This window comes from Pristis pectinata, chromosome 4 (assembly GCF_009764475.1).
Source record: "Pristis pectinata isolate sPriPec2 chromosome 4, sPriPec2.1.pri, whole genome shotgun sequence".
NCBI lineage: Eukaryota > Metazoa > Chordata > Chondrichthyes > Rhinopristiformes > Pristidae > Pristis > Pristis pectinata.
Genome location: NC_067408.1, coordinates 98,089,456 through 98,106,535, shown reverse-complemented (window position 1 = coordinate 98,106,535; position 17,080 = coordinate 98,089,456). Strand labels below are relative to the sequence as shown.

The window sequence follows — 17,080 nt, the reverse complement described above, 5'->3', positions numbered from 1 at the left end:
ATTGTTGGAGTATGTCAACCACATGTAAGGAAGAGACCTTCGTTTTTTTTTAAGGAGAATTTGAAGTAGGGCAATGTGCATAATTTTAGATTGTGCCATTAAAGAATCTGCCTAGAGAAGATTAGAGAACATCCTTCTTCCTGGCAATAAATTTAGTGAATGTTCCTTATCTTTTCCCATGGTTTTCCATGGGGTTTTGCACTGGAATTTAACATTAAATCACGAGTGCCCTCTGCAGGTGATCCTCAATCACTAAGAACAAAGCATGCACGTGGATACCTTGTTAACCAGAAATTTAAAATCAAAAAACTGCAGATGCTAGAAATTTGAAACAACAGAAAACTCCAGAAAACAATCCCCAACTATAATGCAGATTATAAAAGAAACAACGATTTTTGTTATTGTTTTAAAAACAGCAATAATGAGGAAAGGGAACTCAGAACACCTGAAATTTAAATTGTCAGTGCTTATGAGGTATTTGGCAATAAATAAGACTGATTTAGATATTCCAGAAAAGACAAATCTTAACTTTTTGGGAAGTAACGAATATCCACCAGCAGCTTCCTGATTTATAGCTTCACCAACTCCAATCGCAAAGTACCTTTGCCTGTGGTCTGCCCTGTGGCAAAAATTGAAAAGGCGGGGCGGGCGGGAAACCGGGGCGCGCGGTGCAGTGGGCGGGGCGGGAGACCAGGGCGCGCGGTGCAGTGGGCGGGGCGGGAGACCGGGGCGCGCGGTGCAGCGGGCGGGGCGGGAGACCGGGGCGCGCGGTGCAGCGGGCGGGAGACCGGGGCGCGCGGTGCAGTGGGCGGGGCGGGCGGGAGACCGGGGCGCGCGGTGCAGTGGGCGGGGCGGGAGACCGGGGCGCGCGGTGCAGTGGGCGGGGCGGGCGGGAGACCGGGGCGCGCGGTGCAGTGGGCGGGGCGGGAGACCGGGGCGCGCGGTGCAGTGGGCGGGGCGGGAGACCGGGGCGCGCGCGCGTGCGCGGCGCAGTGGGCAGGGCGGGAGACCGGGGCGCGCGGTGCAGTGGGCGGGGCGGGAGACCGGGGCGCGCGGTGCAGTGGGCGGGGCGGGAGACCGGGGCGCGCGCGCGGCGCAGTGGGCGGGGCGGGAGACCGGGGCGCGGGGTGGGTGACGTCCGCTCAGGCTGAGTCAGGTTCCTGGTGCAGTGTTCGGCGGTTTGTGGCCGGTGACACGGTGAGTGAACCTCGCTGCGGCAATGCTGAGCCACCCGTGCGATAGCGACTTCAGGGTTTCTGCCTCCTGCATTGCCCTGGCTGCAGCCTTAGGCCGATTGCGATTAGGCGCGGCGCACCCGGCCAGCTGCCGCAATCTGTAGGAGCGCCATGGGGTGGTAAAAACGTGTAGCTGAGACTGGATGGATAGGGCCCGGGCGAGGGGCTGAGGCCAGGATGCACAGGGCCCGGGCGCCCAGGGCTGCAGGCGAAGGGGTGAGGGTGGAGGGGTTGGGGTGGGGAAGGATGATGCTGGAAGATGGTTCAAACTGGGGTAACCTGGCTGGGTTGGGGATGGGAATTGGTGCAGGGTGGGATTGCAATGGACAGTTGTATTCGCCATTGGCCAGCTGTTGCACCAGGATGGGGTGGGGTGTGGGGGAGGTCGGTTCTGAGGTATTCAGTTCTCTGAGATGGGAAGTGTGGTCGTATTGGGACTAATGTACTAGATTGTAAATTACTTGATTCAATCTAAAGCCAAGGTCTTAGATGTGAATAAAGCAAACTGCACAGGCATGAAGCACCAGTTGGAAAAATACATTAAAAAGTATTATGATAAAACAGCAATAACTAAAGAATTAGCACAATTTAAACAATGTTATCCCTCTAAGGGAAATTAAACAAGAAAAGTGGTACAACTAATGCTATCAGGTGAAATTAAAGTTTGAGTTGCAGGAAATTACCAAAAGTGGGCAATAAGACCATAATGTTATTTCCTTTTAAGATTAGGAACACTTCTGAATTCAGCAAAAGAAGATTAAAACATTGATAAGGGAATGCAGAATATAGGTTCAGAATTGTACAGCATAGAAACAGGCCCTTCAGCCCACTGCGTCTATTTCTAACCATCATGTGCATCTATCCTAATCCCACTTCCCTGCATTAATTCCATATCCAAATGTGCCTTGCTAATTCAAGTACCTGTCCAGAAGCCTCTTAAATGTTGGCACGGTTCCCACCTCCACCAGCTCCCCTGGTAGCTCATTCCAGACAAACAATTTACCCCTCAGATCCCCTTTAAACTTCCTCCCTCAGTTTAGCCAGACTCTGGCTATCTACTTTATCTATGCCTCATAATTTTATATGCCCCTCATAATTTTATATACCTTTATCATGTCTTCTCAGCCTCCTTTGCTCCAGGGAAAATAGACCCATCCTATCCAATTTTTCCTTGTAACTCAAGCCCTCCAATCCAGTCAACATCCTTGTGAGTCTTCTGCATCTTGGCTAATGAAGGCAAGCATGCCATACACCGTTACCACGCTGTTTACCTGTGTTGCCACTTTCAGGAAATGTGTACTTGTACCCATATGTCTCTCTGTTCAGCACCACTCCTCAAGGTCCTCCCATTTGCTGTGCATGTATTGCCCTGGTTTAACTTCCCAAAATGCATCACTTTGCACTTGTCTGAGTTAAATTCCATCTGTCATCCCTTTGCCCACTTTCCCAGTTGATCAATATCTTGTTGTAACCTTAGATGACCTCCTTCACTGTGCACTATACTACCAATTTTATCATCTGTGAGCTTACTAATCATGCCACCTATATTCTCATCCAAATCATTAATATGTATGATAAACAACAGAGGACCCAATACAGATCCCTGCTGGTTGCAGGCTTCCAATCTGAAAAACAACCCTCCACTACCACTTTCCCTTCTACTTTCAAGCTAATTTTGTGACCAATAGACATGCTCGTCCTGGATCCCGTGTGTTCTAACCTGGACCAGCCTACTGTGTGAAACCTCAATAAAGGCCTTGCTAAATTCCAGGTAGACAATGTCTACTGCCCAGCCCTCATCAATCCTCTTGGTCACCACTTCAAAAACAAAACTCAATCAAATTTGTGAGACATGATTTCTTACGCACAAAGCCATGGTGACTACCCTTAATTAATCCTTGCCTTTCCAAATGCAAATAAATCCCGTCTGTCAGAATCCCTTTCAGGAACTTTCCCACTACTGATGTAAGGCTCATTGGCCTGTAGTTCCCTGATTAGCACATGTACCTCAGCACATCACAGAAACCAGCCTCCCCTCCATGAACTCTGTCTATACTTCTCGCTGCCTTGGTAAAGCAGCCATCATAATCAAAGACCCCACCCATCCTGGACATTCTCTTTTCTCCCATCGGGCAGAAGATACAAAAGCCTGAAAGCACGTACCACCAGGCTCAAGGACGATTTCTATCCCGCTGTTAAAAGACTATTGAACGGTTTCCTACTACAATAAGATGGACCCTTGATTTCAATCTACTTCGTTATGGCCGTGCACCTATTATCTACCTGCACTGTACTTTCTCTGTAGCTGTTACACTTTATTCTGCATCCTGTTATTGTCTTACCTTGTACTACCTCAATGCACTATGTAATGAATTGATCTGTATGAACGGTATACAAGACAAGTTTTTCACTATGCCTTGGTAAATGTGACAATAGTAAACCAATTCCACTTATTGCTACTGCCCTTCTTAAATAAAGGCACAACATTAGCTATCCTTCAATCTTCCAGTACCTAATCTGTAGCTAATGAAATTACAAATATCAGAATATCATGTTCCCTCCCCTGAATTCACTAGCTTCCATGTCCTTCTCCGTGATAAGTACAGTTGAAAAGTATTCATTTAAGTGCTTGTCCTTTTTCCATGGCTCCACACAGATTACCTTGTTGATCCTTATGAGGACCTACTCTCTCCCTAGCCACCCTTTTACTCCAAATATACTTGCAGAATATTTGGGGATTTTCCTTTATCTTATCTGCTAGTGATAGCTCATGGTCCTTTTTTGCCCTCCTAATTTCCTTAAGTGTACTCTGACATCCCTTATACACCTCAAGGGACTCACTTGATCCTATACTTGACATATGCCTCCTTTTTCCTGGCCAGACCTTCAATATTCCTCATTAACCAGGTTCACTAATCTTGCAAGTTTTACCATTCACTATAACACTGGCCTCTTCTTTTCTCACTTTTAAAAGCCTCCCACTTGCCAGCTGTTCCTTTAGCTGCAAAGTGCCTCTCTCAATCAAATATTGAGAGTTCCTGTCTATTGTCATTTGAAATTAGCCTTCCCCCAATTTGGGACTTTAACCTGAGGACCACTCCTATCTCTATCCATGGCTATCTTGAAACAAATAGAATTATGATCACTGGTCCTAAAGTGCTCCCCCACCAACATGTCATCTACTTCCCCAGCCTCATTTCCTAAAAGGTTGAGTGTTGTCCCTTCCCTAGCAGGGATGTCAGCATATCCTTGAAAACTTTCCTGAACACATTTAACAAATTCTGCCCCATTTAATCACTTCACACTATGGCAGTCCCAGTCAGTATTGGGGAATAGCTATAATACTGTAATCCCATATGCTGATCTGTGCTCTGAGTTCATCTGCCTTACCTGTGAGGCTTCTTGCAGTAAAGAAAATGCAGCTTAGCCTATCAGACCTTTCATGTATTCTGTCCTGCCCCTGCATGGCCTGCCTATTAGTCTTGTTTGCTTTAACCTCTACATTTGCTTCATCTTTCTCATCTGACACACTACTACTTTGGGTCCCCCCCACCACTGCCAGACTAGGTTAAATATGAGTGAAGGCTAACATAGTATTGTAAGAGTTTCTGTAAATATGTAAAACAGAAATGATTAGTCACAATTGATGTTGGTTCCTTTTTGACAAACAGGAAAAATTATTGGTATTGGTTTATTATTGTCACTTGTACCGAGGTACAGTGAAAAGCTTATCTTACAAACCGATCGTACAGGTCAATTCATTACACAGTGCAGTTACATTGAGTCAGTACAGAGTGCATTGATGTAGTACAGGTAAAAACAGTAACAGTACAGAGTAAAGTGTCACAGCTACAGAGAAAGTGCAGTGCAATAAGGTGCGAGGTCACAACAATGTAGATCGTGAGGTCATAGTCCATCTCATTGTGTAAGGGAACTGTTCAATAGCCTTATCACAGTGGGGTAGAAGCTGTCCTTAAGTCTGGTGGTACGTGCCTTCAGGCTCTTGTATCTTCTACCCAATGGAAAAGGAGAGAGGAGAGAATGTCCCGGGTGGGCGGGGTCTTTGATTAGGCTGGCTGCTTCACCAAGACAGCGAGAGGTAAAGACAGAGTTCAAGGAGGGGAGGCTGGTGTCAGTAATGCGCTGGGCTGTGTCCACAACTCTCTGCAGTTTCTTGCAGTCCTGGGCAGAACAGTTGCCGTACCAAGCCGTGATGCATCCAGATAGGATGCTTTCTGTGGTGCATCTGTAAAAGTTGGTGAGAGTCAAAGGGGACAAACCAAATTTCTTTAGCCTCCTGAGGAAGTAGAGGCGCTGGTGAGCTTTCTTCGCCATGGCTTCTTCGTGATTTGACCAGGACAGGCTGTTGGTGATGTTCACTCCCAGAAACTTGAAGCTCTCAACCCTCTCGACCTCAGCACCATTGATGTAGACAGGTGCATGTACACCGCCCCCTTTCCTGAAGTCAATGACCAGCTCTTTTGTTGACATTGAGGGCAAGGTTGTTGTCGTGACACCATTCCACTAAGGTCTCTATCTCCTTCCTGTACTCCGACTCGTCACTGTTTGAGATACGGCCTATAACCGTGGTATCATCTGCAAACTTGTAGATGGAGTTAGAGCAGAATCTGGCCACACAGTCATGAGTGTATAGTGTAGAGTAGAGGGCTGAGGACGCAGCCTTGTGGGGCACCAGTGTTGAGAATAATCATGCCGGAGGTATTGCTGCCTATCCTCACTGATTGCGGTCTGTTTGTTAGAAAGTCAAGGATCCAGTTACAGAGGGAGGTGTTGAGTCCTAGTTCTCAGAGTTTGATGACAAGTTTACTTGGGATTATTGTATTGAAGGCAGAGCTGTAGTCAATAAACAATAGTCTAACGTAGGTGTCTTTACTGTCCAGATGCTCCAGAGCTGAGTGTAGGGCCAGGGAGATGGCATCCGCTGTAGACCTGTTTCGGCGATAGGCGAATTGCAATGGGTCTAGGTTGTTTGGTAGGCTAGAGTTGATGCGTGCCATGGACGAGGGGTGGCTCAAAAGGCATCTTTGATGGTTGTATAGCAGTGGTCAAGGGCGTTGGCGCCCCAGGTGGAGCAGGAGATGTGCTGATCGTATTTTGATAACACACTCTTGAGATTGGCCTGATTGAAGTCTCCTGCAATGATGAAGAGGGCCTCAGGATATCCTATCTCAAGGTTGTTGACCACGGAGTGTAGCTCATTGAGTGCAGGCTTCATGTCCGTCTGTGGTGGGATGTAGACTGCCATCAGGATAGCTGAAGTGAACTCCCTTGGCAGATAGAATGGACGACACTTCACTGTTAGATATTCCAGGCTGGGTGAGCAGGAGTTCGCCAGGACCGTCACATCCGAGCACCCTAAGTTATTGATTAAGAAGCAGACACCTTCGCCTAAAACATGGCAGAGAAACTAAAACAAAATCTTTTTTAGAAGACATGGAAAACATCCTGTGTTGTGAAAATATTGGAGGACTACTGATCTAGAATGAATGAGGAACTCATAGAAATTATTACCGGATGGGCTGACATCAAAAGTAGAGAAAATACTGGAATCTAATATTCAAGAGCGTCAGCATGGATTTGTGAAAGTGAAATCGGGTTTGACAAAATCTTTTGAAATTTTTTGAATTTTTAACTAGCTGGATAGCTCTGCCTATCCATCCCCGTTGTACACAAATCACAGATAGATTCAGCAAAAATTAGAACATTAGACGTTATGTTGCCTTTATCGCAAGAGAATGGCTCACTCATTGTCATTACAAAATATGAAATGATTTGAAATTCAAGCATAGAGCTATCTTGCTCCAAGTATGTAGATCCCTGGTTAGAATGCAGTTGAATATTGTGCACAAGTTTGGTCTCCCTACCTAAGGTGTTTGATATGTGAGGTGTGATCAGGTACATTGGACTTGTATTCTTGAGTTAAAATAAATGAAAAGTGATCTTATTGAAACATTCAATATTCTTGAGGGACTTTACAGGGTAGAAGCAGAGTCGATGTTTTGCTTGATAGAGTTGTCATGGCCTCATAATAAGGATCAGCCATTCAGAGAAGAAATTTCTTTTGAAATCTTTGGAATTTTGCACCATGGAGTGCAGTTGCTGAGTAGAGATCAATAAATTTGTAGATATTAAAGGAATCAAGGGATATGGGGTTGGTGCAGAAACGTGGCACTGAGTAAAAAAAATCAGCCATGATCATCTTCAACAGCAGAGCAGGAATGTGAGGCCAGATGGCCTACTCCTGTTATTTCTTATGATCGGATGGACCAGGCTCCTGGATGGGGTTGGATAGGAAGGGAGAGGTAGACGGGACCCCAGAGCAGGGAGGGGACGTAGAACCAGCAGGACTGGGCTCCGGGATGGAAAGTGTGGCGGTACTGGAGTGGACAGGGCTTCTTAATAGTGTGCTTCTAAGGCTGAGATTAGTAGGGAGTGTGGTGGAGCTAAAGCATATAGGTCTGCAGGCCAGGGACAGTGGTAAGTCTGAAGCTGTGTTTCTGGTACTGGGGAAGTGGTGGAGGGCAGAGCCCCAGGAGAGGAAGATGGGTAGGGCTGGGATTGACTGGAAGAGGGGCCAAGGATGCTTTGTATCCTTGAGCGGGAGGAAAGGCTTGGACAGAGAGGATGCCAGAGTTTGATATGGGGAAAATATTGAGAGCGGGTGGGCCATAAGGAGGGGATTTGAGAAAGGTGAATTGGTGGAGCATTGGACTGGGGTGTGCAAAGGGAGGGAAATTAAGAGAGTTGTGGGCGGGAGGTAATGCCAGGAGTGAATTTGAGAGAGTTGGGAGTGGGGTGCTCTGGGGGTGAATTTGAGGGGTAGATCGAGCAGTAGGAGGAGGTTCAGAAGGGCGGGCAGTAGATGGGATTTGAGAAGAATGGGGTTAAGTGGGAGGATGTTGAAAGGGGGTGCATGGGATACTTTTCAGTTTGCTATTTAAAACTATTTGTACTCATGAACAGCCCCCTTAGACATTTTGAGGATGATGTTTGATATTTAGAGGGGACTGGAATGATTACTTACTGTAACAGGGAGCATATACCAAATTGAATTTCAACTCATTGGATCAGCAGGGGGGAGTGGCTACTTTTTTTTTCTGTTGTCATCTTTCTTTAATTTTCCTTAGGTGAACAAGTTATTTGTTCAGAATGGCATTCCGTGCTGGTCCCCGTGCCACAGGGACAGATGGCAGTGACTTCCGTCATAGAGAGAAAGTAGCTTCACACTATCAGATGAGGTAACCTTTTATATACTTTTAAACAGAACAGCCTTAAATAGAGACAATATACTGTACTTAACAAAAGTAAAATTTTGTGAATGCTGGAACTCAAAAACAAATAGAAGTAACCCTAACCACTTCTAACATGTTGGAAGCATTTATTCTTCCCCTGACATTGGGAAAAATGGATTAATTGAACTTTAAGTGCAGCTTGAGATAAGCCAAAAGCAAATCACAGGACTTCTGTTGAAGATATTGAGATGCAATCAGGAACTATGAAAATTCATCTTAAAGTAGATATCAGTTTAACTTAAATATTTGCTTTGGTTAGCTTTCCTGTTTTAAGTTATACATGAGTACTTGAATGGTTACTGAGAGTTTCCATTTAGAAAATGCGGAAGTGAGTGCCAAACTTTAGCTTTCCATAGGCCAGTATGATACTATAAAGCCTCTTTATACTTTCAATCTGGAAGAGATCATATATAAAATATATTTTTTCTGTACAAGTGGCATGTGAAGACATTTATATTTGAGTCTGAAATGTGTATCTGTAGCAATGAAAATTAACTTAGAATTGTGTTTTTATTCTTTACAGTGTAACTCTGAAGTCTGAGATCAAGAAGTTGATAATTGCTCATTTAGTAATCTGGACACTGCTCACTCTGCAGGTTATTGTCAGCCATATGAAGTTGGTGTCACATGATCTGATAGCTATGCCATACCAGTGGGAATACCCATATCTGCTCAGCGTCATACCATCTATCTTTGGTTTTGTATCCTTCCCTCGTAACAATATAAGTTACCTTGTGCTCTCTATGATCAGTGCGGGCCTCTTCTCCATTGCCCCTCTCATTTATGGCAGCATGGAGATGTTCCCCATGGCACAGCAGCTGTATCGACACGGAAAGGCCTACCGCTTTATCTTTGGTTTTTCTGCTGTAGCTGTCATGTACTTGGTCTTGGTTATTGCAGTGCAAGTGCATGGTTGGCAGATCTACTACAGCAAAAAATTACTGGACTCTTGGTTTACCTCCACACAGGAAAAGAAGAAGAAATAGTTTGCGGAAGAAAAGTACTATTTGGAAACTGTTAGAAGACTGGGTTGGTTTATGAACTTTGTTGAATGTGATGGGACTGCATCAGTCCACTAAAGAAGATAATATGGGGGTAAAGTGCTGGAGATTATCTTGAATAGGATGCTTTTATTTTTATCTTTACGCCCTAATGCATTTGTTTCCAATCAAAGAAAAATAGTAATGAGTCTCCCAAGAACATTTCATGCTAGTTATTCAAATCTGTGGATGTTGGTTTGTTGATTGATGTGGCTTTTAAAAATATGATAATGTCACTAAGCAGTTAGATAATGCATTATATTCAGGAATGTTTCCAAACTGATATGTCCAAATAATTTTTTTCTTTGTTTGTATTTCCAATTGATAAATCAACTTGTGATTTTCAAGAGGAAAAGCAAGTGGTTTAATTGTTGATTTTGTATATCTGGTACTGCTGTAAGATTGTGAATTCCTACATCAGTCTTCTACAATGAAACTGGGTGTGTGGCATGTGGATGGAAGTGTTAATTAGAGCTGGGGATTGTGCTACAAAAATTAGATTGAATGTGATGAGCAACATGTTCAGTGCTTGCAGATTAGATCAACTATGTTTTCTTTAAAAACATAACATGATATCCCAAATTAATTTAACTATTTAATGAAAAAAACCTTGTCCCAGCATAGATAGAATTAAATTAGTTTTAAATTTCTCTCAAGACCAAAGCAAGAATATAGCATACGTAACCTTCTCTGACTGTTCCTTTTCATGTACTTTTAAAGTTGCATCATACAAGTCAGCACATTTTGGATTTAGCTCCAGTTCACTGAACATTCTGTTAATGATTAGCCTTAAGTATAAATGTGTAGCTATAGGTATGTTTGAGTCAATATTTAAGTGTTGTCACAAATTATGATCATTGTCTTAAAATACTGACCTGCTTTTATTTGCATCTCTTAAATCAGCTTCTTAATCTTCTGTATACCATTACTTTGATTTCTTTATATAATCATTTCTGGTGTAGTAGAGGTTAGTTGGGCATGAGGACACTACTTACAATGAGATAGATCTTGTGGTTTATACATGACATTCTTTAGAGAACTGAAAAGCATCCTGCAGTCCCACACTGGCTTCATAATATCTAATTGTTTACATAAGAGTAACATGGTATCCAACCCATGAGCTGACTTAAGTTGTTCGGAATTAAATTCCTGTTCTACATTCAAGCACAACCTTCTTCCAGTTTATGGGGATGGCAAGAAATTTGACAGTAAAATTTATAATTGTAGGAATTAGGTAATCCCCAGATTAGGCTTTAAGTTTAGTAGCTTCGTAGTTTGTATGAAAAATAAACCAATGAATATGTGAATCTAAATTGACCAGTTTGTCTTTATGTTCAAAAGTTAGTCAAATAGATCAAATTTTGTTCTGATTTTTATCATTACGGCTCTTATTTACAACAATGAATAAAATGTTGCACCAGAATTGATTTTGTTTTTGTACCTGTATAATATAATGTGTATATGGCTTCAAAATGTAAACTGAAACATGTTAGAGGACTATAAGGTATGTGTTTGTCCTTTATGAATAAAATTGAATTGTCACATTTTTTTCAGCCTTCTTACCAATTATGTTAGCAAACGATTTATGGGGGAGGTTGCTGTGGTAAAACTGATTGCAGCAAGCTTGCTGTCTTTCTTTGCTTTCCCATCCTACCTTTGTTTGTCTTCAAGGTAGACTGAGCACTGAGATCTCAACACCTGGTAACTATGAATTACTTGCCATGCATTTTAACTGGTAATTGCCATGCACCTAGATCAAGCACAGAGTGATCTCATAATAAATAGTTTTAAGCAATGATCAAATTGTCTGTGACTTGGTCTAATAAATGCTGACTGTTTTTTGGCTGTGCAATCTATTCTATGGCATTTATCTATACTGCAGTTATCAATTTAATGAATTGTGTACAGGTAATTGCTTTGAAATTTCATTAGAATAGTTTTTTGGATTTGACTTTGGTCACCTGATACTCAGCAAATCAAAGTGTGAGAGACTGGAATAGGGCATAGACTAAGGGAATATACAGTGGCATGCAAAAGTTTGGGCACCCCGGTCAAAATTTCTGTTACTGTGAATAGCTAAGCGAGTAAAAGATGACCTGATTTCCAAAAGGCATAAAGTTAAAGATGACACATTTCTTTAATATTTTAAGCAAGATTACTTTTTTTATTTCCACCTTTTACAGTTTAAAAATAACAAAAAAGGAAAAGGGCCCAAAGCAGAAGTTTGGGCACCCTGCATGGTCAGTACTCAGTAACACCCCCTTTGGCAAGTATCACAGCTTGTAAACACTTTCTGTAGCCAGCTAAGAGTCTTTCAATTTTTGTTTGGGGGATTTTTGCCCATTCTTCCTTGCAAAAGGCTTCTAGTTCTGTGAGATTCTTGGGCCATCTTGCATGCACTGCTCTTTTGAGGTCTATCCACAGATTTTTTGATGATGTTTAGGTCGGGGGACTGTAAGGGCCGTGGCAAAACCTTCAGCTTATGCATCTTGAGGTAGTCCATTGTGGATTTTGAGGTGTGTTTAGCATCGTTATCCTGTTGTAGAAGCTATCCTCTTTTCATCTTCAGCTATTTTACAGATGGTGTGATGTTTGCTTCCAGAATTTGCTGGTATTTAATTGAATTAATTCTTCCCTCTACCAATGAAATGTTCCCCGTGCCACTGGCTGCAACACAAGCCCAAAGCATGATCGATCCACCCCGTGCTTAACAGTTGGAGAGGTGTTCTTTTCATGAAATTCTGCACCCTTTTTTCTCCAAACATACCTTTGCTCATTGCAGCCAAAAAGTTCTATTTTAACTTCAACAGTCCACAGGACTTGTTTCCAAAATGCATCACGCTTGTTTAGATGTTCCTTTGCAAACTTCTGATGCTGAATTTTGTGGTGAGTACACAGGAAAGGTTTTCTTCTGATGACTCTTCCATGAAGGTCATATTTGTGCAGGTGTCACTGCACAGTAGAACAGTGCACCACCACTCCAGAGTCTGCTAAATCTTCCTGAAGGTCTTTTGCAGTCAAACAGGGGTTTTGATTTGCCTTTCTAGCAATCCTACGAGCAGTTCTCTCAGAAAGTGTTCTTGGTCTTCCAGACCTCAACTTGACCTCCACTGTTCCTGTTAACTGCCATTTCTTAATTACATTACGAACTGAGGAAACGGCTACCTGAAAACGCTTTGCTATCTTCTTATAGCCTTCTACTGCTTTGTGGGCATCATTTATTTTAATTTTCAGAGTGCTAGGCAGCTGCTTAGAGGAGCCCATGGCTGCTGATTGTTGGGACAAGGTTTGAGGAGTCAGGGTATTTATAAAGCTTTGAAATTTGCCACACATGGCCTTTCCTAACGATGACTGTGAACAAGCCATAGCCCTAACAAGCTAATGAAGGTCTGAGACCTTGGTAAAAGTTATCTGAGAGCTCGAATCTCTTGGGGTGCCCAAACTTTTGCATGGTGCTCCTTTCCTTTTCTCACTCTAATATTAGTGTAATAAAATAATACACTAATCTTGCTTAAAATGTTGAAAAGAATGTTTCGTCTTTGACTTTATGACTTTTGGAGATCAGTTCATCTTCTACTCACTTAACTATTCACAGTGACAGAAATTTTGACCAGGGGTGCCCAAACTTTTGCATGCCACTGTATGGACATGCCCAGTTGCACTTTAGGAGGGAAAACTAAGAATGCAGAATACAAAAAGAAAGCTTAAGTATACCAATGAACACATGCACATCATATACCTAATTTGAATACGTTTTACAGTTCGGATTACTGAAGTCAAGATATCTATTATTCACATGTACATTGAAACACAGTGAAATGCATCTTTTGCGTAGAGTGTTCTGGGGGCAGCCCACAAGTGTCGCCACGCTTCCGGCACCAACACAGCATGCCTATGACTTCCTCACCCGTACATCTTTGGAATGTGGGAGGAAACCAGAGCACCCGGAGGGAACCCACGCAGACATGGGGAGAATGTACAAACTCCTTACAGACAGTGGCCGGAATTGAACCTGGGTCGGTGCTGTAATAGTGTTACACTAACCGCTACACTACTTTACCAACATCTTTTAAGGAAAGTTGATAAAAGTTTGAAAAAGGGTTGGGATTAGTTAAAAAAAACAATGGGGTTAGTGTGCAATGGCAAAGAGCTCGCACAGACATGATGGTCCAAATGATGACTTCTCTGCAATAAATAATATTCTTTAGAATACTATCTCCCTAACAATATTTGTTTAGACCCACCAGTTACCTTGGGTTTCCGAATCTCCACTATTAAAGGCTAATGCATGTGTTTGCCAGACAATTGAGTTGCTCTGGGACGCAGTTGTCCCACCCTCTCTTGCAGAACTTCACACCCAATCTTGTCACCCTGGCATTTATGCTGTTCAATCTATTATGATTTAGATTTTGCCAATGGATCAATCACTAACCTGCTTTGTGTTTCACTGCAGGAAGTTTGTTACATAGGAGACTTCTCATCCATGGTCTTGGTACAGATTGTATTGGTAGCATCTGTCATAATTTTAATGTACATTTTTTCTTGCAAATTATTGACCAGAGGAGCTGCATGTTTAAATTTCATATTAATGTTGTATTCACATGGCTAAGGTTGTGCTTAAAACAATCACTTGCTGACAGATTTTACTTGCAAGCTTAAATATGAGTTTTCCTCTGAACTCAGTGCCGTGATCTTTGTCAGTGGTTCTTGTGCATTTGCAATGGTTGTCAGAATCTGTGTACAAAAAGGAAACTGCTAATTAACTTGCATGAACTGATGCAAATCAGTCCATGCAAAAAGTCTTAATGTACAAAGAGAGTGAATGAAGCTGAATTCAAATTGTGATGCTTATGTCTAGGACATTGTGAGCTCTTGGTACTTCATAATTATAAATACCAGTGCATTTGTAAAGTGTGTGGAAATGAAATTAGAAATTTGGAGCCTTTATGTTCAATTTCATTTCAGGTTTTATTGAAAATCATGTTAGGTGAATTTTCAATCAACGCTCAAGCTGGGAACTACTATTTAAATTGTCATTTTTTTCCATAAAAAGTATTTAAGATTAATTTAAGTTTAATAAGATTAAATGCCTAGTTAGGGAATAATTGTGGCACAAACCTTTTCGAATTGTATCTAAAAATTCAAATTTAAATCTTTTTTTGCCAATGAATGATCCTTTGAATCAATGCAAATCTATGTCATGAATGTTTTCTAAGAGGCTATACTTATTTTTTCATTTCATGTTGTTACATGTGTGTATTCTTTTAACTTATGGCTGCTGAGAATTCTACTTAAAGTAGTTGTATACTTTGAAACAGTAACTATTAGTGAAATGCTTTAAAATATATTAAGAAGTACTAACAAAACTGAAACAAGTTTTTGTGCTTAGAAGAAATACAGTACCTCGAGCTTCACGGAGACTGGGCCAAATATCGCTTTTGTATTATTTTCCAGTTCTCTGCCCCATAACTAATTTTCTTCTATTGTTACGTTTGAAAGAAACTTAAAATTACGGTTGCACAAATATTGTCTTAGAATAAATTTTAGGTTCAGGTTTGCTCCACAATCTCATTCCTTTGTCTGTATTGGAGTGTATACCCCTCTAGCATCATGATAGTGGATAGTGGTAAGGCAGTGCATTTAAGCCTTGTTGACATCTCCTTCACATATTTTATTGGCTGTGTGGAGGGTGGAGAAGGAATGTCAGAATCAGGTTTATTATCACTGACATATGACTTCAAATTTGTTGCTTTGCGGCAGCAGTACAGTGTAAGACCTAAAAGTTATTATAAATTACAAAAATAAATAATGCAAAGGAGGAATAACGAGGTAATGTTCATGGACCATTCAGAAATCTGATGGCAGAGGGGAAGAAGCTGTTCCTAAAACATTGAGTGTGGGTCTTCAGGCTCCTGTACCACCACCTTGATGGTAGTAACGTGAAGAGGGCATGTCCCAGATGGTGCAGGTCCTTAATGATGGATGACACCTTCTTGAGGCACTGCTTCTTGAAGATGTCCTCGATGGTGGGGAGGGTTGTGCCCATGATGGAGCTGGCTGAATCTACAACCCTCTGCAGTCTCTTTCAATCCTGCGCATTGGAGCCTCCATACCAGGTGGTGATGCAACCGGTCAGAATGCTCTCTGCCATACATTTGTAGAAATTTGCAAGTCTTTGGTGGCATACCAAATCTCCTTGTGGTTGCATCAATGTGTTGGGCCCATATTAAGGGAATAAAACAATTTTGATGAATTTATCTGTAATATTTTCAGGCCTCATCTTTTCAAAACGTTCTCTTTGTTTCAAAGAATAGACATTTGAAAAAAATATTTTTAAAAGTTTGGTACTTAAAATTGTCTTTAAAAATCCCAAATGCTGAGCTTTGGAGATGCCCCTTAGAAATGGAGTCCCCTCCCACTCAAAGTGTGCTATGGCCCAATGTTTGAATTGCTTTGAAAATGTCTATCAACGGTACTATAGTCACGGAAGTGTACAAAATGGTGCTCTGCTTTATCATCAGAATGGTCCTGGTTGTTACATCTGTTCTGATTGTGTTGTGGGTAAATATGAATAATAGAAGTTTTAATAGAGAAACAAAGGACTGCAGATGCTGGAATATAGATGAAAAACACGATGATGCTGGGTTGGAATGTATGTGCCCTTGGCTTGTTCATCGAAAGTATAGTGGAGAAATATATTTGTAGAGAAATGATAACTGTTGTTTGCCTTCACTGTCCCGCAAAACCGACATCTTCAGGATTTCTGCGCCTACATGAGTCATAGGGTCATAGAATCGTACAGCACAGAAACAGGCCCTTTGGCCCAACTCGACCATGCTGACTGTGGTGCCCATCTACGCTAATCCCATTTGCCTACATTAGGCCGGTATCCCTCTACACCTTTCCTATCCATGAACCTGTCCAAATGCCTTTCAAACATTGTAATTGTACCCACCTCTACCACCTCCTCTGGCAGCTCGTTCCACACACCCACCACCCTCTGTGTGGAAAACTTACCCCTCAGATCTCCTTTAAATCTCTCCTCTCTCACCTTAATCCTGTGCCCTCCAGTTTTAAGGTATCTTTAATAGTCACATGTACATTGAAACATACAGTGAAATGCATCTTTCGTCCTGAGTGTTCTGGGGGCAGCCCACAAGTGTCGCCATGTTTCCAGCACCAACATAGCATGCCCACAACTTCCTAACCTGTACGTCTTTGGATGTGGGAAGAAACCGGAGCACCCGGAGGAAGCTCACACAGACAAAGGGAGAATGTACAAACTTCTTACAGACAGCGGCCAGAATTGAACCTGGGTCTCTGGCGGTGTAATAGCGTTACGCTAACTGCTACACTACAGGATTCTGACTGTCTATCTTATCTATGCCTGTCATAATATTATAAATCTCTATAAGGTTACCTTTCAGCCTCTGACATTCCAGTGAGAATAAACCCAATCTCTCCTTATAACTACAACCCTCCATTCCAGTCA

General features: G+C 42.2%; 1 protein-coding gene across 1 annotated transcript; it reads left to right on the top strand.

Moving 5' to 3' along the window:
* Window positions 1-1,097: 1,097 nt before the first annotated feature.
* On the top strand, window positions 1,098-11,136 carry LOC127569505 (protein jagunal homolog 1). Its single transcript, XM_052014217.1, has 3 exons — window positions 1,098-1,197; window positions 8,384-8,494; window positions 9,072-11,136. The coding sequence occupies exons 2-3, from the start codon at window positions 8,406-8,408 to the stop codon at window positions 9,532-9,534; spliced, it is 552 nt and encodes a 183-aa protein (XP_051870177.1). The 5' UTR covers window positions 1,098-1,197; window positions 8,384-8,405; the 3' UTR covers window positions 9,535-11,136.
* The last annotated feature ends 5,944 nt before the right edge of the window (window positions 11,137-17,080 follow it).

Excerpts from the sequence above, each read along its gene's own strand:
- LOC127569505 (XM_052014217.1), top strand. The coding sequence starts at position 8,406 with ATGGCATTCCGTGCTGGTCCCCGTGCCACAGGGACAGATGGCAGTGAC. Across the intron at positions 8,495-9,071 it reads GCTTCACACTATCAGATGAG|TGTAACTCTGAAGTCTGAGA; the intron begins GTAACCTTTTAT and ends TATTCTTTACAG.